This window comes from Arvicanthis niloticus, chromosome 3 (assembly GCF_011762505.2).
Source record: "Arvicanthis niloticus isolate mArvNil1 chromosome 3, mArvNil1.pat.X, whole genome shotgun sequence".
Classification (NCBI taxonomy): Eukaryota; Metazoa; Chordata; class Mammalia; order Rodentia; family Muridae; genus Arvicanthis; species Arvicanthis niloticus.
This window is the reverse complement of record NC_047660.1, coordinates 23,203,953-23,220,538: the sequence shown is the minus strand read 5'-3', so window position 1 is coordinate 23,220,538 and position 16,586 is coordinate 23,203,953. Positions and strand designations below refer to the sequence as shown.

At 40.0% G+C, this 16,586-nt stretch overlaps 1 protein-coding gene across 4 annotated transcripts in view; it reads left to right on the top strand.

Annotated features, from left to right (window-relative positions):
* Pibf1 (progesterone immunomodulatory binding factor 1) overlaps positions 1 to 16,586 on the top strand; it is a 159,803-nt gene that overhangs the window by 137,205 nt on the left and 6,012 nt on the right. For all 4 annotated transcript variants that reach the window (XR_013109239.1, XM_076930667.1, XM_076930668.1 and 1 more), the window contains one exon: positions 11,511 to 11,681. Coding sequence is in view for 3 of the 4 variants with exons in the window: in XM_076930667.1 (XP_076786782.1) it covers positions 11,511 to 11,681 (171 nt within the window). In the remaining variant the exon portion in view is untranslated. The remainder of the gene's footprint in view (positions 1 to 11,510; positions 11,682 to 16,586) is intronic.

Below are 16,586 nucleotides of genomic sequence, written 5' to 3'. Positions count from 1 at the left end.
TTTCTTTCAGTAAAGTTTCTGGGATCCATGGTCACGTCAAGTGGTATATAACCCAAATTAATCAATCACTCCTTACTAATCCCCTAGAGTGTACAAAGCTACACTCAGTTGAGAGTTGAGCAGACTTCCATTGCCCTAGATAACCCATTTCTGGTGGCAGTGCATGTCACCTAGCCGAAGGGAACAAAGCCTGCAGTTAGGCTGCTTCCTTCCCAGTGAAGTCACAGTATAATGATCGTTCTTTGACGGTTGGGATGTTTATGTTCCCGGGAGTCTCACTCATATGTTCTTTGTGATTTCTCGGAAGATGTCAGGCATTTCACATCCCACGTGCCCCTTGGGCACTTGCTTTATAAAGGGCCCCCACAAATTGCATATTTCTGTTTGTGTGTCACCCTTTTTGGTTCATACTTCACTGTGGAAAGTTTCTTAATAACTTGTTACATTGTTCCTCTTATACACCTATTCAGTACTTTTTACATTCAACATGACTGAAAAAATAAAAAGTCACCGAGTAGGTAAGGTAATATTTCCTTAAATGAAACCATAATTGCTTTTCAGGCTTGTGCATTTCTAATCAACAATGATTGTGCTTGCTACAAGTTAAATAGTAAGTCAGTGGTAAAACATATGCAAAACATTAAAATTAAACAAGTGTAGGTGAGTGGTAAAGAAAAGGAAAGACTCGTTATAGTGAAAAGCTATAAAACTCGAACATACAATACTGATTGCTTTGGTTGGTTTGATGTTGTTGTAGATTTTGTCTTGTTTTTTGTTCTCCTATTTTTGGGGGTAGGGGGTCTTTTTGCAGTCTGGGTGGCAGACTGAGCGGTGCTCCTACACTGCCCCTGAGATACATCCCCAGGTCCACACAGAGTTAGAGGTTTTTTCCATGTAAAGGTCTGTGAATTCATGACAGAGAATATTCAAAGGATAAATAATCTTGAGCTATTATAAATTCTTCTTTTAAGCTCTTTTAAATGTTTTCAAGTCAAGGATATTATACTAAGTACGCTATTGGGGAACAGTTACAGAATGCTCCCAACCTAGTACACCTGGGATAAGGAGACAGCTAAAAGACAGGCTCTAGGTTACCCCTCCATGCCTTTTGGTTATTCTATATAAAACTCAAAAGAGGAATTTTTTTGTTTATGGCTGGTGACATGGGCCAGTTACACAAGACTGTTGACAAGAGGATTGCAGGGTAAGGACTGCATGGATTGCAGCCTGAACAATTTAGTTAAAGCTTGCATTGCAATGCAAAATACTTGTCGGTTATGCATGAAGCCCTACATTCATCCCCTAGCACCACCACAAAATACTAATAATAAACTGACTGAAAAAGATTACTCCTCAAAATAGCCATCTTTTCTAAATAATATTTGATATTTAAGGCATAGGAAAATAGTTTCATCAGTATAGGCTTCCCCTCAAGGACGAGGACCTGAGTTTAGTCCCTAGCAGCCTAATAGAAAGCCAAGTGGAGTAGCAAATGCTCGCTTGCAGTCCTAGCACTCGGGACCTAGAGAAAGGTCGATCCCAGGAGTTGCTGGCCGGTCAGCCTAGCCAGATACAGTATGGTTATTTCTGTCTTACCATGTAGTCCCTTTGCCTTCACAGTCTGCACAGAAGCCTCTCAAGAGCTGTGGGCTAAGTTTATTCCCACTTCACAGGAGCAGTGCTTACTCTCAGTTCTCCAGTCTGTGGAATGCTAACTCCTTGAATTTGAGTTGCATAACTTGAATTTGTAACAGGATATCACTATGTATTCCAGGCAGGCACCAAACTTAGTGCCCTCCTGCCTCAGTCTGGACCATTCTGCCCAGCCATTTGAATTTCTTTAGAATCATTTTATCTACACTTCAGAGAACACAGTAGAACTGTTCTGTTCTGCTTTTGCCACATTCTTTTCAACATCTTCTTTAAATTCTGTAATACCTTTCTTGTTTCCTGCACATAAATCTCTGTCTTGTATGAAGCAATAAAATATCTCATCATAAAGATATTTTATCTATGTGTAAATGCCCTTTTGGCTTTTTCTGCCACACTCTCATATCTGTTATGTGCTAAAGAAACTTGTCAACTTCAGAGTGTCTTTTATTTTTAAAGAATGAAATGTGTATTATTTGAAGAGTTTATTGAATATATTTTAAAAGAATAAGTATACTTATCTGTATTTTCTTTTTTTAAGGTTTGTATGGAGGTTGTGGGACATACATGACAAGTGCACATTTGGAAGTCAAAGGACAATTTTCTGCTGCTGTGCTAGCAGTTGTCCTGGCTGTGCCTCTCATCTTGCCCAAGGGGTGCTGGGTTTACAGATGTGCGCCTCCACATCAGGCTTTTCCACATTGGTGATGCAAATTAAACTCTGGTTATCAAGCTTGCATAGCAAAAAGTTCTATACACTCATTCTTTTCTAGCCCTGATCATTGTAAAGAAGAAATGAGTAAATGACTTCTTTCTAACCCTCTTTTTAACTTTCTTTTTTATGACTCCCTTTCAACAATAGTAGCTTATGACAAAATACACACACACACACACACACACACACCCCACCTAAAAAGCTCCAAGTCTCTTGAAATATGCAGTGGCCAAGAGAAAATACTATTAGGTTATGGTCAGAAGTAACAATATTGGTGATACTTTGATCTAAATTTAATAGGTGATTGAACTTATCATTCACATATCAAGAAACTAAAACTGAGACCAGAATGGAATGTTTTGAATACAAGTCAGAGAGAGCGTATACCCTGAAGTAAGCTACGTTCCAAAATGTAGTGTTCACAGTGGAAGATGAGGTTTAAAAGCTAAAACTGATGCTGAATGTGAGTCACAGAGGGGGAAAAAAACATCAAAGAACTATTAGATTATGCCAAACCAATAAAGACCAGAAATAGCAACTAAATGCATGTATAAGGACAGGCCAAGCAAAGTCAGCAGTGGCAGCAGATTTCATCAGAAGCTTCTCCAGTGTGCCCACACTTCTCCAGTGTGCCCTCACTTCTCCAGTGTGCTTGCACTTCTCCAGTGTGCTCATATTTTAGTGTGTTCACACCAGTTGTCCACAGTGCATAATGCATACATTTATTTATATAAATTTCTGCTTTGGCGTGTCTATACTGAAGTATGGACATACTTCAATGTACTCATACTTCCATGTGTTCTTACTTAAATGTGTTTTTAGTGTATTCACACTTTACTGGGTTCATATTCCGTTGTCTTCAGACCTCACTGTTCACACTTCTTCAAAGTGTTCACACCTCAGTTTGTTCATTTTAGCCTTCTCTCCCACCATCAACTGATAGCAGTGATCCAGTCACCTCCCATTGCTGTCACTCAGCGGAACACTGGAACTCTCACTGAGCTTATGTCATGTACAGAGTATAGCACCATACATGATTGTGTTATCTCCAAACCTTGGGGTAAGGAGCTAGAACTTGATCAGCCAGAGGCTGAAACATATTACACGATGATCTGAAGAAAAGAATGAAGACGATTAAACATTGCTGCTCTCTCCTAAAGGAGACAGATGGACTGGGTGTTTAGGAAAGATAGGACATAAGAAAAACAAGCAGTTCTAAGGAAATGGCTCATCCAAGGCTGGAGATGCCTTCCATGTTTGACTTTGTTTTGCTTTTGTTGGCAGATAGGGTGGGGGCAGCATTGATTTTGGTTTGTTTTTGTAGCTTAGTAGAGAAAAGCTAAATTGATAATTTGTCTTTATTTTTCAAGCCTGAGCTAATGGCCATATGGTCAAAGGAGTTGTCTTTTTTTTTTTTTTTTTATCTTTTATTGACTCATAATAATTGTATGTATTTGTGGTGTGATAACTGAATACATGTAAACAGTGTGTGTAGAGGGAGTATTTTAATTGTGTGTGGGTCTGGGTTATATAATGTGAGCTACCTTTCAAACCTGACATTATGTTTCAAAGGCCTTAACAGAAGCCCTTGATTGTATACATAATTTATACTTTGAACCCAGAAAAACCCTACATTTGAATACTGTTTTCTCTTCTTAGTAACAAAATGAACTTGACTACTAATCCAGCCTACTAATCCTCATTTTAAAAACTGAGATAGTATTTACTTCTTATATAATAGCCAAAATTAAATTTTTTCTAATAGACAATATGAAGCCTGGCACATTGGGAATGTTCAGTGAATACTAGTCCCTGTCTCTTCATGTCCTCCGCCTGCACACCGTACACTGTGAGGACAGTCAGTGCTAATGTGAGCGTGCCCTACAAATAAGATTAACCACTTAAGAGTCAGGCTGAAGAATTCTGAAACATATACTGATACCAGTTTCTGACACTTTGCCATATAAAAGCTATTTTGGCTATTGTTTCCTTCTGTAACTGAAGTCTTAGAATATGGAATAAGTAACTTTTAGAGCTAGAGTCTCTGTATATTACAGCCCCAGCTATCCTGAAACTCACTCTATAGACCAGACTGGCCTTAGACTCAGAGATCACCTACCTCCACCTCTGCCTCCCTAGTGCTAGGATTAAGGTGTTTGCCACAACATCGTGCCTGGAATAAGTAACTTTTAATTAAACTAAATGGGCAGGGTGGGGGACCCAGCGCTTTGCACATGCTAGGCCGGTGGCACTGAGCTCTGGAGCCAGGAATAACCTTGAATCCTCATCCTCCTATCTCCACTTCCAAAGTACTCGGATTAAGGCATATGTGTGTCCCTGTGCCCAGCCAGCATCAGATTTCTTTCTTTTAAAAAAAATCGATTTCTTTTAATACGAGAATTAAAATTAACAATGCTGCTGGTACCTGTAAATACAGATATTCCTAGACTTACAGTGGAGTTATGTTTCAGTAGATTTACCATAGTTTTAAAATATGCTAAGATTACCAAACTTATAAATCCTTTGATTAACATTAAAAAAAAAAAAACGTATAAAAGCAAAAAGGAAAGGGGGGGCATGGGACAGGGGTGTTCTAGGGAGGGGAAATGTGGAAAGGGGATGGCATCTTAAATGTAAATAAAATATAAAATAAAAAAAAAGAATATGCAGACCAAACACTCGTGAATGTATAATTAAAAATTAATTCATGTTGGCAATAAAAAATTAATTAAATTTTAAATTTACAAATAATAAAATAAAATATGCTAAGTAAAAATACATTTAAAATAATTTACCAAACATTCAAGGTTGCTAACTTTGAATGTTCTAAGAACATTGTACAAAGTTATCAAACATAAAGCCTATTCTGTATTAAGGTGTTGATTATCTCATGCCATGTGCATGCGTGCGTGTGCCTGTGCGTGTGCACACACACTTGCACTTGCCAGGGCATGCATGTGGACGTTAGTTGACAGTTTGCGGGAGTCAGTTCTCTCCTTCCACCATGTAGATCCCAGGCCTGAACTCAAGTTGCTAAGCTCCATGGCAAGCAGCTCCTTTCCCCACTGAGGCATCTCACTGGCCACTCAAGTAATTAGGTTAGTACTGTACTGAGAGCGGAGAACACAGTGACTATGAGTTCTCCCCCATGAACACTAACAGCACATTGGGCTGAGGACTGTAAATCGCACATCCCCCTGCACAGCTGGCTGAGAGTTGCAGCTCACAACCAGTGCCCACTGTCACTGGAGACTCCCTGCCTGTCACCAGGCATGGTACTGCTTGCCTGTAATCCCAACACTCAGGAGGCAGCAGTGGTAAGAGGATTGTAAATTCTAGGCCATTCTGGGCCACATAGATAATTTCCAGGATAGCCTTGTCTGCAAGGAGTTGGGGAGAGAGGGAAAGGTGGTGGAGAGAAGGAAGAAGTTATGTCACGTGTCATATACTATGTTCAGAATTGAACATAATATACTGAAATCTTACCACTTGCACACCATTGTTAGGTTGAAAAATGCTAAGTCAGCCACTGTAACATAAGGGATTTCTATGTCCTAAAAAACTTCTGAGCATTTTAAATAAAAGAATTATGTAGCATGTGAAATCTGGTTTGATAAAGCTTCAAAAAAATAGTTTTGAAATTTGGCCCTGAGAGCTTCACGTTCAGATGTCTGAAGCAGTATTGCCCCAAGTTCCCCACCAGCCTGAACCATACAGTGAACAGCAAGTCAATATGGCTGCAGTGTGAAGTTCTACCTTGAAAAAAAAACAAAAAAGATAGCAGCTGGAGAGATGGCTCAGGGGGTACAGCACATGTTGCTTTAACGGGACCTTAGTTAAAGCCCCGGAACCTGTGAACATTCTGTCATCCCAGGGCTCCTGCTGCAAGGTGGAAGCAAAGACTGGGAACTTTCACAGAAGCTTGCAGGCCTCCTAGCCTGGTACATGCAGGTAAAGAAACTTGTCTCAAGGTACACACATGCATGCACACATGGTCCCCCACAATAAGTGAATAAATTAGTCAGTAAATAATTGATAAAATGATAAGCAGTATTGAAGGTAAGTAGTGAATAGAGAATCCAGCGTGCTATATGTATTAAATACTTTACTATTGCTGTAATAAAACTCCATACCCACAACAACCTGAGGAAGAAAGGGTTGATTTCTGCTTACAACTCTCAGGTCTTACCCCATTGCCCAAGGAAGTCAGAGGAGTCTGCAGGTAAGAACTGAGTGCAGAGAATGGCAGAAGGCCACTTACTGAATTGCTCACCCTGCTTCTTTATACAGCCTATGACCACTGTGCCCTGACTTTGGCTCCACTCATAATGGACTGGGCCCTCTCACATCAGTCACTACCTTTTAAAAACAGTGTCCCACAGGGTTGCCATAGGTTAGTCTGCTACAGGAATTTTCCCAACTCTTCTCTTCAATAGTCCTCATAGTGATTCTAGCTTATGTCAAATTGACCAAAAAACAACCCAGCCAGCCAGCATGCTACACTCTTCACTTCCCTTTAAATGTTTGTGTGTATAACTAGCCAGCACGCTACACTCTTCACTTCCCTTTAAAATGTGTGTGTGTATGGGTCCTTTGCCTACATATATGTCTAGGCACCACTTGCGTGTGTTATATCCATGGAGGTCAGAAGAGGGAGTCAGACCTTCCTGGACTGGAGTTACAGATCATTATGAGCCATCATGTGGGTACCAGGAATTGAATCCGGGTCCTCTAGAATATAAGCTAGAAATCTTAGTCTTTGAACCATCTCTCCAGCCCCTTTTAATTTTTTTTAATTCTGTATTTATTTTGTGGGGGGAAGTATGTGGATACCACAGTCACTGTGTGGAGGTCAGAGGACAAGCTTGTGGGAGTTGGTTATCTCCTTCCACCATGTGGATCTTTTGAGTCAAATCTAGGTCCTTAGGCTTAGCAGCAAGTGGCTTTACCCATTGAGCCATCTTTCTGGCCCAGTTTCTTCCTTTTATTTCTTTTTGGTTGCTTCTCTGATTGTTGATAGGTTCATTGGTTGGTGTTTTCTTGTTTGGTTTGGTTTGGTATTTGGGTTTGAGATAGGGTCTCACTACATAGCTCTGGTGTCCTGGAACTTGCTGTGTAGACCAGGCTAGCCTTGAACTTACAGAAATCCACCTGCTTCTGCCTCTCAAGTTCTTAGATTAAAAGCATGCACCACTGTGGCCAGCTGGCCCCCTTTTTTGTCTTTGAAATTTTCTAAAGCAAAATGCTTTCCTTTTAAAATGGTTCACAACTGTAATCCCAACACTGGAGATACTGAAACTGAGGCAGAATGATTACCACAAGTTTAAATTTAGCCTGGGCTACACTATGAGTTTGAGATCCTCTACAGTTACCTAGAAAGACCCTGCCTCAAAAAGCCAAGTAAATAAAAATGTATAATATAATTTAAAATGTACCTTTAAATGAAATTTATGCAAAGTATGTTCTTGACTTAAAGCCAGGTTAATTTCTACCTTGTATAACCTAAAGCTAAAGATGTACAGAATTGTCTGGCCCTGTGGTCCTAACATGTTTTTGCTCATATATAAAAATACTTCCTTGTACTCCAGGGGAGCACATAGTTTGCATTATACTTGTCAGAGCTATTTTCATCGAGAAATGCTATCTATGTGTCCCCTTGCCAACATCTTTGCAGAGTTTACAACTTTGAGCAATTTATTGGCATCAGCTATGCAATACCATTAAGCAGCTGCTCAACAGTTGAGCTGTGCTAACATGCCACCACTCTGTGAATCCTTAATAGTAAATGACCAAGATGTGTACTTTAGGATTCAAGAGAGCAGTTTCTCAGAGAGATTGGGCAGTAACGGTCACCATCATCAGTAATGAATGTCATAAGCAGCTCCTTAGCTTTCACTCTGCCATTCTAGAAGACTATGCTACAGGGGTGTTTGTGTGTGGGGGCAGGGAGGGGTCTCCAAAGGTGGCTCGGGCTGGCTTTGAATTCTCAGTCTCCCTTCCTTAGCATCATAAGTGTTTGGGGTTGCTGCCGTACCAGCTCACAAGACAGGGGTTTGGTTTGGTTTTGTCTTTGATTTAGCCTTGGTTTTATTTCTATAATCAAATAGTTCTTCATTTGTTAATGTAATTACTGCCTCATTCATCCTCATAATTATAATCATTTTATGAACCTTACATACCAGAAAGACAGAATTTTTTTAAGTTTTGGAAATGACTTTCTGAATTAATCGTCAGCCAAGAATAAGCTAGAATTAGACAGAATGAAGGAACAGTCACTTTTGGGGAAGACTTCTGCATTCTTCATGATAGCCCTAGAGTGAGACCTGCTAGAAAGATCATTATACACACACAAATGGTGATATATATATATATCTGTCTTATATTTCAACTGTCTTTTTCAAATGAATCTTGTCATTCTGGCAAACAGCCCCTAACATCCAAAAAAAAAAAAAAAAAATCATGTAAACTGTACTTCAAAATTAGAAACTATAAGGAACTAGAAGAAATGTTACAGCACAAAGCAAATATTCACAGCTGACAGAACGCCCTTCCTCTGACCTTCACACACAAACGATGGAATAAGCATGTCCTCTAGTGCACATGCTAAACAAACATGCACATGCTAAACAAACAAACAAACAATAAATAAATAAATAAATTTTTAATGCAGAGTCAGAGGACTATCTGTGAGTTCAAGGTCAGCCTGTTCTACATAGGAAGTTTCAGGCTAAACAAGGTTATGCAGTGAGCCCCTACTTGAAATAAACATTATATATTATATGTAAATATTCAAGTAATATAAACATTTGTGTTGGTATATGTTAATATGTTTATATTAATAACTTAAGAGCTCAGCATACAAGCCAAAAATGAGAAAGCTGAGAAATATCTTGTAAGCATTATTCTGGTGTGCACAATAGCAATCTGATCCTAATAGAAATTTTACCAAATGTGGCTGCTTTTAAAGTGTTCTTTCTGGATTTCAGAGACCATGTTAATATTGTTTATGCTCTCAGATGAAAGTGGCACTGTGATCTTAGCTTCCCAAATTGTGGTAATCATAGTCTAGATGAAACAAAGACATTAATCTCCCTTCTAATCTTCTGATCAACATCAAGGAGAATCTGTTTCTTGAACGTGCTTCTGTATACACCAGCAAAAGCAAGAGAGAAACTCTGTGGTTTTGATAGACTAGGAAAACATCAGTTTCCCCTTTCCCATTAGGGGGTGCAAAAGCTCAGCTGTCCCATGAGGCTGAGGATGTAGCTTACTTGGTAAAGAGCTTGCCTGGCTACACAAAACCCTGGGCGCTGTCCATAAACACATAACCACATAAGCACGTGGTACAAGCCTGTAATTCCAGCATTCAGGGGGATCAAAAGTCCAAAATCATCCTCGCCTACAAAGAAAATTAGAGGTCAGCCTGGGCTACCAGAAACCTTGTCAAAGGAAAAAAAAAAAACAATAAAATAAAATCTGTTGCGACTGAGAATACGCTTAACATTAAATCAATGCTGCACTCTTTACCATAAATTAAGTAAGACAATCTTGAAAGCAAAATGGGTCTCACAATGGCCCAAACCATTGTGACTGTGTTCACACACAGTCTTGTATGTTTTAGGCAAGACATCAGTGGCACTACAGAAAGGAGAAAGGAAGGACTCCAGCACTGCAGGGTCCAGCTCCTCCCCTGGCCCTGGAGTTAGTAAGGCAGCATGGCTCAAACGCCACAGTCTGTTTTAAAATATCTACTCCAGCTAGGTAGTTCTAAATAGAACTAATGACAGCCAGAAAAGAGAGGCCTGTAGGGACTTGCTCTGACACATCGCTGACATCTATAAACAGATCAGTAGCAGGGAGCAGGGCATCCTTCTGTTGCCCTGAGTTTGTGTGTTGGCATGAATTACCTAGAGCAGAGCCCACCATTAGTCTACAGATGAATAAGGTAGCTCACCATTTCCCCAGGGATTTGGGTTTGATGCGTCGGTTTTTAGTAGTCACAAGCATCCACTAGCCAGTGTTTGTCTGTGAAGAAAATAATAGGCTTGAAAGGATGCGGTTGCAAATTTCACTCTAAATTCTTCAAAGAATTGAGCATAATTAATTGTTCAAAAGGCAAACTAAAATCCAAGTGACATGTGCTTAAAATCCCAACAGTGTGAAGCCTGAGGCAATGGGACTGTCTTGAGTTCCAGGCTATCCTGAGCTACAAAGTAATGACTACATAGCATAGCGCTTGTCTGAAATAAGTAAAGAAATAAATATTTTGGAAAGGCAACTTGACAGGATGGGGTGTAGCTCAGTGGTAAAGTACTTGGGGCTGGCATACACAAGGCCCTGGACTCAATCTCCAGGACTGGAAAAATTAGAAATGGCAACGCTAGCAACTCCATTTACCGTTTGTAAAAGGCTCCAGGGCTCCTCCAGCTACAGAAGTGCTAAAGCTGCACTAAACTGACTGACCGAAGTCATGGTCACACGGACGCTTCTGTGTTCTTTCTCTGCCTTCTTCAGTTTGGACTTCACGAGGTAATCGATGGCATCAGAAAGAGGACAGCATCATCAGGCTGACTACCTGCCATGCACAAGGCCCGGGTTTCATTTCTAGCAATTAAAGAATAATTAACCCATCTACTCAACAGAAGTCTGCAGAACACTGCAGTAGAAGTCCAGATGCATTCCACAGCAATTGTGTTACCGTCTGTACCTGTGACACACACACGTCATGGGGTATTTGTTGAAGCTCCATGTGTGACTCTAATATGCAGAAAAACTACCAACCACTAGCATACTAAAAGCCATTGTGTTGTACCTAGCACTTGTGAGGCAGAGGCATGGAGATCTCTGAGTTCAAGATCAGCCTGGTCTACAGAGTGAGTTTCAGAACACCCAGGGCTGTTATACAGAGAAACCCTGTCTCCAAACAAACAAAAAAGTTAGTTGCAATACAATGCCAAAGTAATGTCATATTTACTACTTTAAGAATTATATGCATTATTGTTATACATCGTTTTCCTTTCACAACTTATATATGACATAATTATTTAAATATTTCATGTACTTAAAGAAATGCATTAATGTCAATCATTATTAGTCTGACTGCCAAAATCATACTTATTGTTTTCTTGTTTTCATATATCAACAGGAATTTGCAGCTATGAAGCAGATCATCACTAATATGTGTAGTAAACATTCTGAGAACAACTTACTTCTTACAAAAATGGAATCAAAAAGTAGGACAGAAAATCAAGCAAAGACTTTGAACATGCCAAGAGAACATGAAGATAATATATTTAAACCCAAGCCAACACTGTTTGTAAGTACAGCTAAAAATATTTAGAATTTTAATCTCTGATTCTCACTATATTTTTTCTTTTCCATCATATTTGTTTTAAACTAATTTGGATAGTATTATGCAACGGTCTAGCAATAACTTTATTAATCCATTTTCTAAATGTATACATTAGATGAGAGTTGAATTTTATGTTTCTAACTAGCATATTGAACTTGTTTAGAAATTATCCTAAGTCTACATTTTTCCTTCTCCCACCTACAGGACTCAAAATGTTATTCTAACTGATTTTTTCATTTTGGGTATGCACATGATACTGCTATGTCTGTGCATGTTCATTGTGGTCATGTGAGCCACATACATATATGGGGGTTGGAGGACAACATTGCGTCTCTTGTTTTCTGCTCCTGGCCCTCAAGCTTCCTGGGATTTTTCAGTCTCTATCTCCCATCTCATGCCTAGGACTCTGAGATTCTAGACTTGCATCACTGCATCCCACTGTAGTGGATTCTAGGAATCCACACTCGGGTCCTCGTGCATGTGCATGTATGGCAAGCACTTTATTCCCCCCCCCCCCCCCACAGTGGCCTCCTCAGAAAATCATGTTTAATTTGCCTAAGAATAAAAAGGGCAAAAAATAGCACCTGCTCCTGTTCGGTAAAAAATGTTGTGTTCTGAGTCTCTCCTGCAGAATAAAAACAGTCCATGCTAACCAGTGTGTGCCTGCCATCTCAGACACTTGAGAGGCTTGGGCAGGGGAATTGTAAATTCTAAACCAGTGTGGTCAACTTTGATGAGACCCTATCTGAAAATAATTTTTTTTCCACGAGAGAGAGGTTTATTGTGGGGGAAGGTGGCAAAGTGGGTGACGGAGATGAAGGGAGAAAAGAGAGAAAAAGATCAAAAATAATTTTTAAAATATAATTAAAAAGTGTTGGAGAGCCAAAAAATAAAAGGGGCGTTGGCTAGCACACCTGTAGCCCCAGAATGTGGGAGGCAGAGTCGGTGCACTCAGGATTCTAAGGCCAACCTTATCCCCATAGTGAACTACATAGTGAAACCCTCCCTAGCTTAAAGAAAGAGATGGAGACGTGTATAGAAAGCACTTTAGGAAATGTTGAAATATATGTGTTTCAGCAAATAATACAAAAAGGAGTAAAAAGGCAACAGACAGTACCTTTAGTAATTACTCTGCTTCAAGATGGTCGTCCAAGAGAAAACATGAGGTTTAACTTGCAGTCCTACAAGACTCAAAACCAGAAAAGTTTTCTTTGATATTTTGTTCAGTGAGCCCTTGAACTTTAAAAAGAAATTGAAGTTCTCTACATGCTTATAAAAAGGAGTTGAGCACAGGAATTGTGATGCCAGCCTTCTCTTTACACACACAGCTCTGGCTTCCCAAGATGAGTGATGTGAAGATACTTTGTGATTATGTCATCTAACCTCCTTTCCTCCGTGCTAGGGACTGAAACCCTTCTTTTACATGTGTATGGCAAGGAGTCTGCTCTGAGCTACAGTTCCAGCTGTTGAATGTTTAGAAGGATCTCACAGATAGGCTTTGCTAGGCTAGCCAACTCATATGTCTGTCTCTGCCTGCAGATGCTGGGATTACAGACTCATACTACCCCCAAGTTTTAGCTTCCCATTTTAAAAAAATGGGAAAGCTTCAGTCTTCATCAAACAAAGGAACCCTACTGTAAGGGTACACTGTGCAGAAATGTAGGCCAGGGAGAGCAGCAGGTCATCTGAGCGCTCTCCTTAAGGGGCAGCTTGGGGAGCTCAGCAGCCATGGCCACCGAGCCCCCATCCATTGTGCCTAGTGTAGGCTCCTTCCTTCCTCTGACCTCAGCACAGCCCTTGTCTCCAGATGCCTTCTGTACATTCTGTCCACGTCCACTGTGTCAGCACACGCTTGCTGTATGCCGGGGAAGAAATCAGTTCTTATCTCTCCAGTTCGCTTGTCTAAGTAGCTCTGAAACCAGCATTACATACTCAGTAAGGAACTAAGCTCTAGAAAGTGAGCACCATCTGCAAACCAGAGTTAGCAGTGCCTATGCAACTAGCAGCACCCAATGGGGACCTCTCACTCAGAAGCCTGCAGCTCAGTTGGGCATGATATCTCCCTGTGTTCTCAGTACTTGAGAGGCTGAGGCAAGAGGCTAGCCTTAAGTTTGAGGCCAACATGAGTTACATAGTGAATTTCAGACTAGCCTGCACTACAGAATGAGAGAACCTATCTGGAAAAAAAAAAAGATTTAATTTTTATTTCTAAAGTCAGAAATACTACCATAGCCTCTTCCGTATATAGTTTAGTGTAAAACCCTTTGAAATAAATTTCTGAGTGACGTTGGGATGCGGAAGTAAGGGACGAATGATCCCAGACAGTCTCAAGTTTTGTCCATATAAACCCAGACCAACTGGAACTCCTTGAAGTTGGGCTCTACCTATGAAGACTTAAAAATCCATATTTGTGTCCTAGCCTGTAGCATTTTAGAAAACAGAGTAATTATGTCTACTAAACACAGTCTTTCTCCTCCTTAGAAGTTGTGCTGGTTAAACACTAATAGAGTCTCAATCCCCAGCTCTTTGTCTGGATGCCAGGAGTAAGCCAGCAGGCTTATTTGTCTGCTTTTATCAGTCACTCTTCCTGCTCATTTTAACAAACTTGCTCACTGTGTTAGAATCCCCAAGTTAGACATTCATGCCTTAGCTGGCTACGTCTAGATGACACAAAGGTTTTTGTCTTATCAGTTCATCGGCTCCAAAATCCCCCTGGAACTAATGAGTTACTTCTGGTAGGCTCCCAGTTAATCTGGTCATGTGTTTTCACAGCAGCTCTCTGAGTGCCTTACAAAATGTGGAGTGGTTTACTTTGGGACCTGTTAACATTGTACCAATTAAAGTATTTTTATTAATTTGTACTGTTTCTCTATAAAATTATAAATATAATTAGCTTAAGCAAGTGCAAGCACATAATAATTAAAGCAGTGTTCACAGTAATAAAAGATAATCATTAAGTATGTCTCAATAATGTTACATACATAAATAAATGGAAATTGGCTTCATCTGAAAGAACTTATGTGAGTGGTGAATTTAAAATAAGGACTCTCTGCCAGGCAGTGATTGCACATGCCTTTAATCCCAGCACTCAGGAGGCAGGAGCAGTGGATCTCAGAAACCCTCTTTGGGCAGGGGCCAGGGACTCTTCTTACTTAAAAGGTTAATTGTGTTAATAACTGAAGGAGGCATATCAAACTTAGTTACACACAAAAACTGTTAGGATAGTAGAATAAAAGAGATACCACTGTTTATCTAAAGATGGAATTACCAAAATAAAGAATAGCTACTTGTATATCTGAATCATTATGCCCAAAAATGTTATCCATGGTCTGTTCAGAGTTCGAAAAGTTTTTAAAGGGTCCAACACTGAATGACTTGCCTTTGTGTGCTACACCCAGACTCTATTATAATGTGCTTATATTTCTTTGTATTGTTTATTTCTATTAAAATATCTAATTTAGTATCTAACCCATATACAAGCAGACCATGGGCATACCTGTTAATCCATGGTCCATGTTATACTGATCACTTCATACTAATCAAGAGTTGGTAATAGATTAGAAACTTATAATCCACTCCAAAATAATTTCTAGAAGTTAAAGCTTTGCTAATGTACTAGTAATAACACATCAGTAGATAAACTATCTGGAAATAAAGACTTCCTCATTTTATGAGTCAAGTCAACCTATCAAAACCACCATAATTTTCTTGACATTTGTTCACGTTTTGGTAGTAACCAGCAAGAGTAAGATAAGATGCTAGGTAGATGAGAAGTCATAGGTTCAGTCCTAATGGAATTCTAGGAAGCATAAATTACAATCGCTATGTGAGCTAAGGCAGACATTTCCCAATGGCTAGACGTGATGATACACACATGTCATTGCAGACGAGGCAGAGGCAAGAGGATTACCACAAATCCAGGCCTGCCAGGGCTATGTAGGATCTAAATACAAATGAGTTTAACTTCATACAACTGAATGTGTTACTTCTGTGCCTTCCTGTTTGGACCATTCCGTAGAGTTGCATGCTGTCTTTCTGGTCAAGAACCTTGCTTCCTGGTTTAGTTACAGCCATGCTCTAGCCCTGTTGTCCTGTATGCTCTTTCATACGAACATCTGAGAAACACTGTGTATCAACTCTCAGACCGCATGCTCAGACTTACATAGAACTGAGCAGTGTCTGTTGTGGCAGATCCAGGCTGCATCCCTTCATTTCTTGTGCTGAGTAATGGCATAGGCCAGTGGGTTAGAAACCCCTGTTTATACTCCAGATGAAGATAGACTTTAAGTCAACACAAAAATAGACTGAGTTTTCTTCTTTCACAATAAATATTTTAAGGGATTCACTCCGATTTGAATACTATAAATTACATACTGAGACATTTATGCAGCTTTTGTGTGTCTAGCACAGGCAGGGATGGAGCTCAGTGATAGAGCATTAATCCAGCATGCACCAGGCCCTGGGTTTGCCCAAAATTCAGAGCTGTGGTAAAGAGCTCAGCCTGATGTGCTGTGATCCCAACACTCAGAAGGCAGAGGTAGGAGACTTGCCAGTTCAAGGAGTCTAAGCTCCTTGCAGCCAGTGAGACCCTGCCTGCAAGACTCAGAGTAAACTATGAGGGTGTGAGAGCATGGTATAGTCTGTAGAGAAAAGCAAAACAGGAAGGAGGGTGAGGGTGAGAAGGTCTAGCCGCCTGAAAAGGTGATGCTTGAACACCTGCCCAAGATCTGTAGGAATGGGCGCTCACCATCCGACCCCATATATAGTAGTGAGAAAGGCTTAGCTCCGTTTGCCTTGGGTTGGGTTGGTATTTTGTTCTTTCTTTTTTTTTAAGATTATTTGTTTGTTTGTTTATTTAATGTATATGAG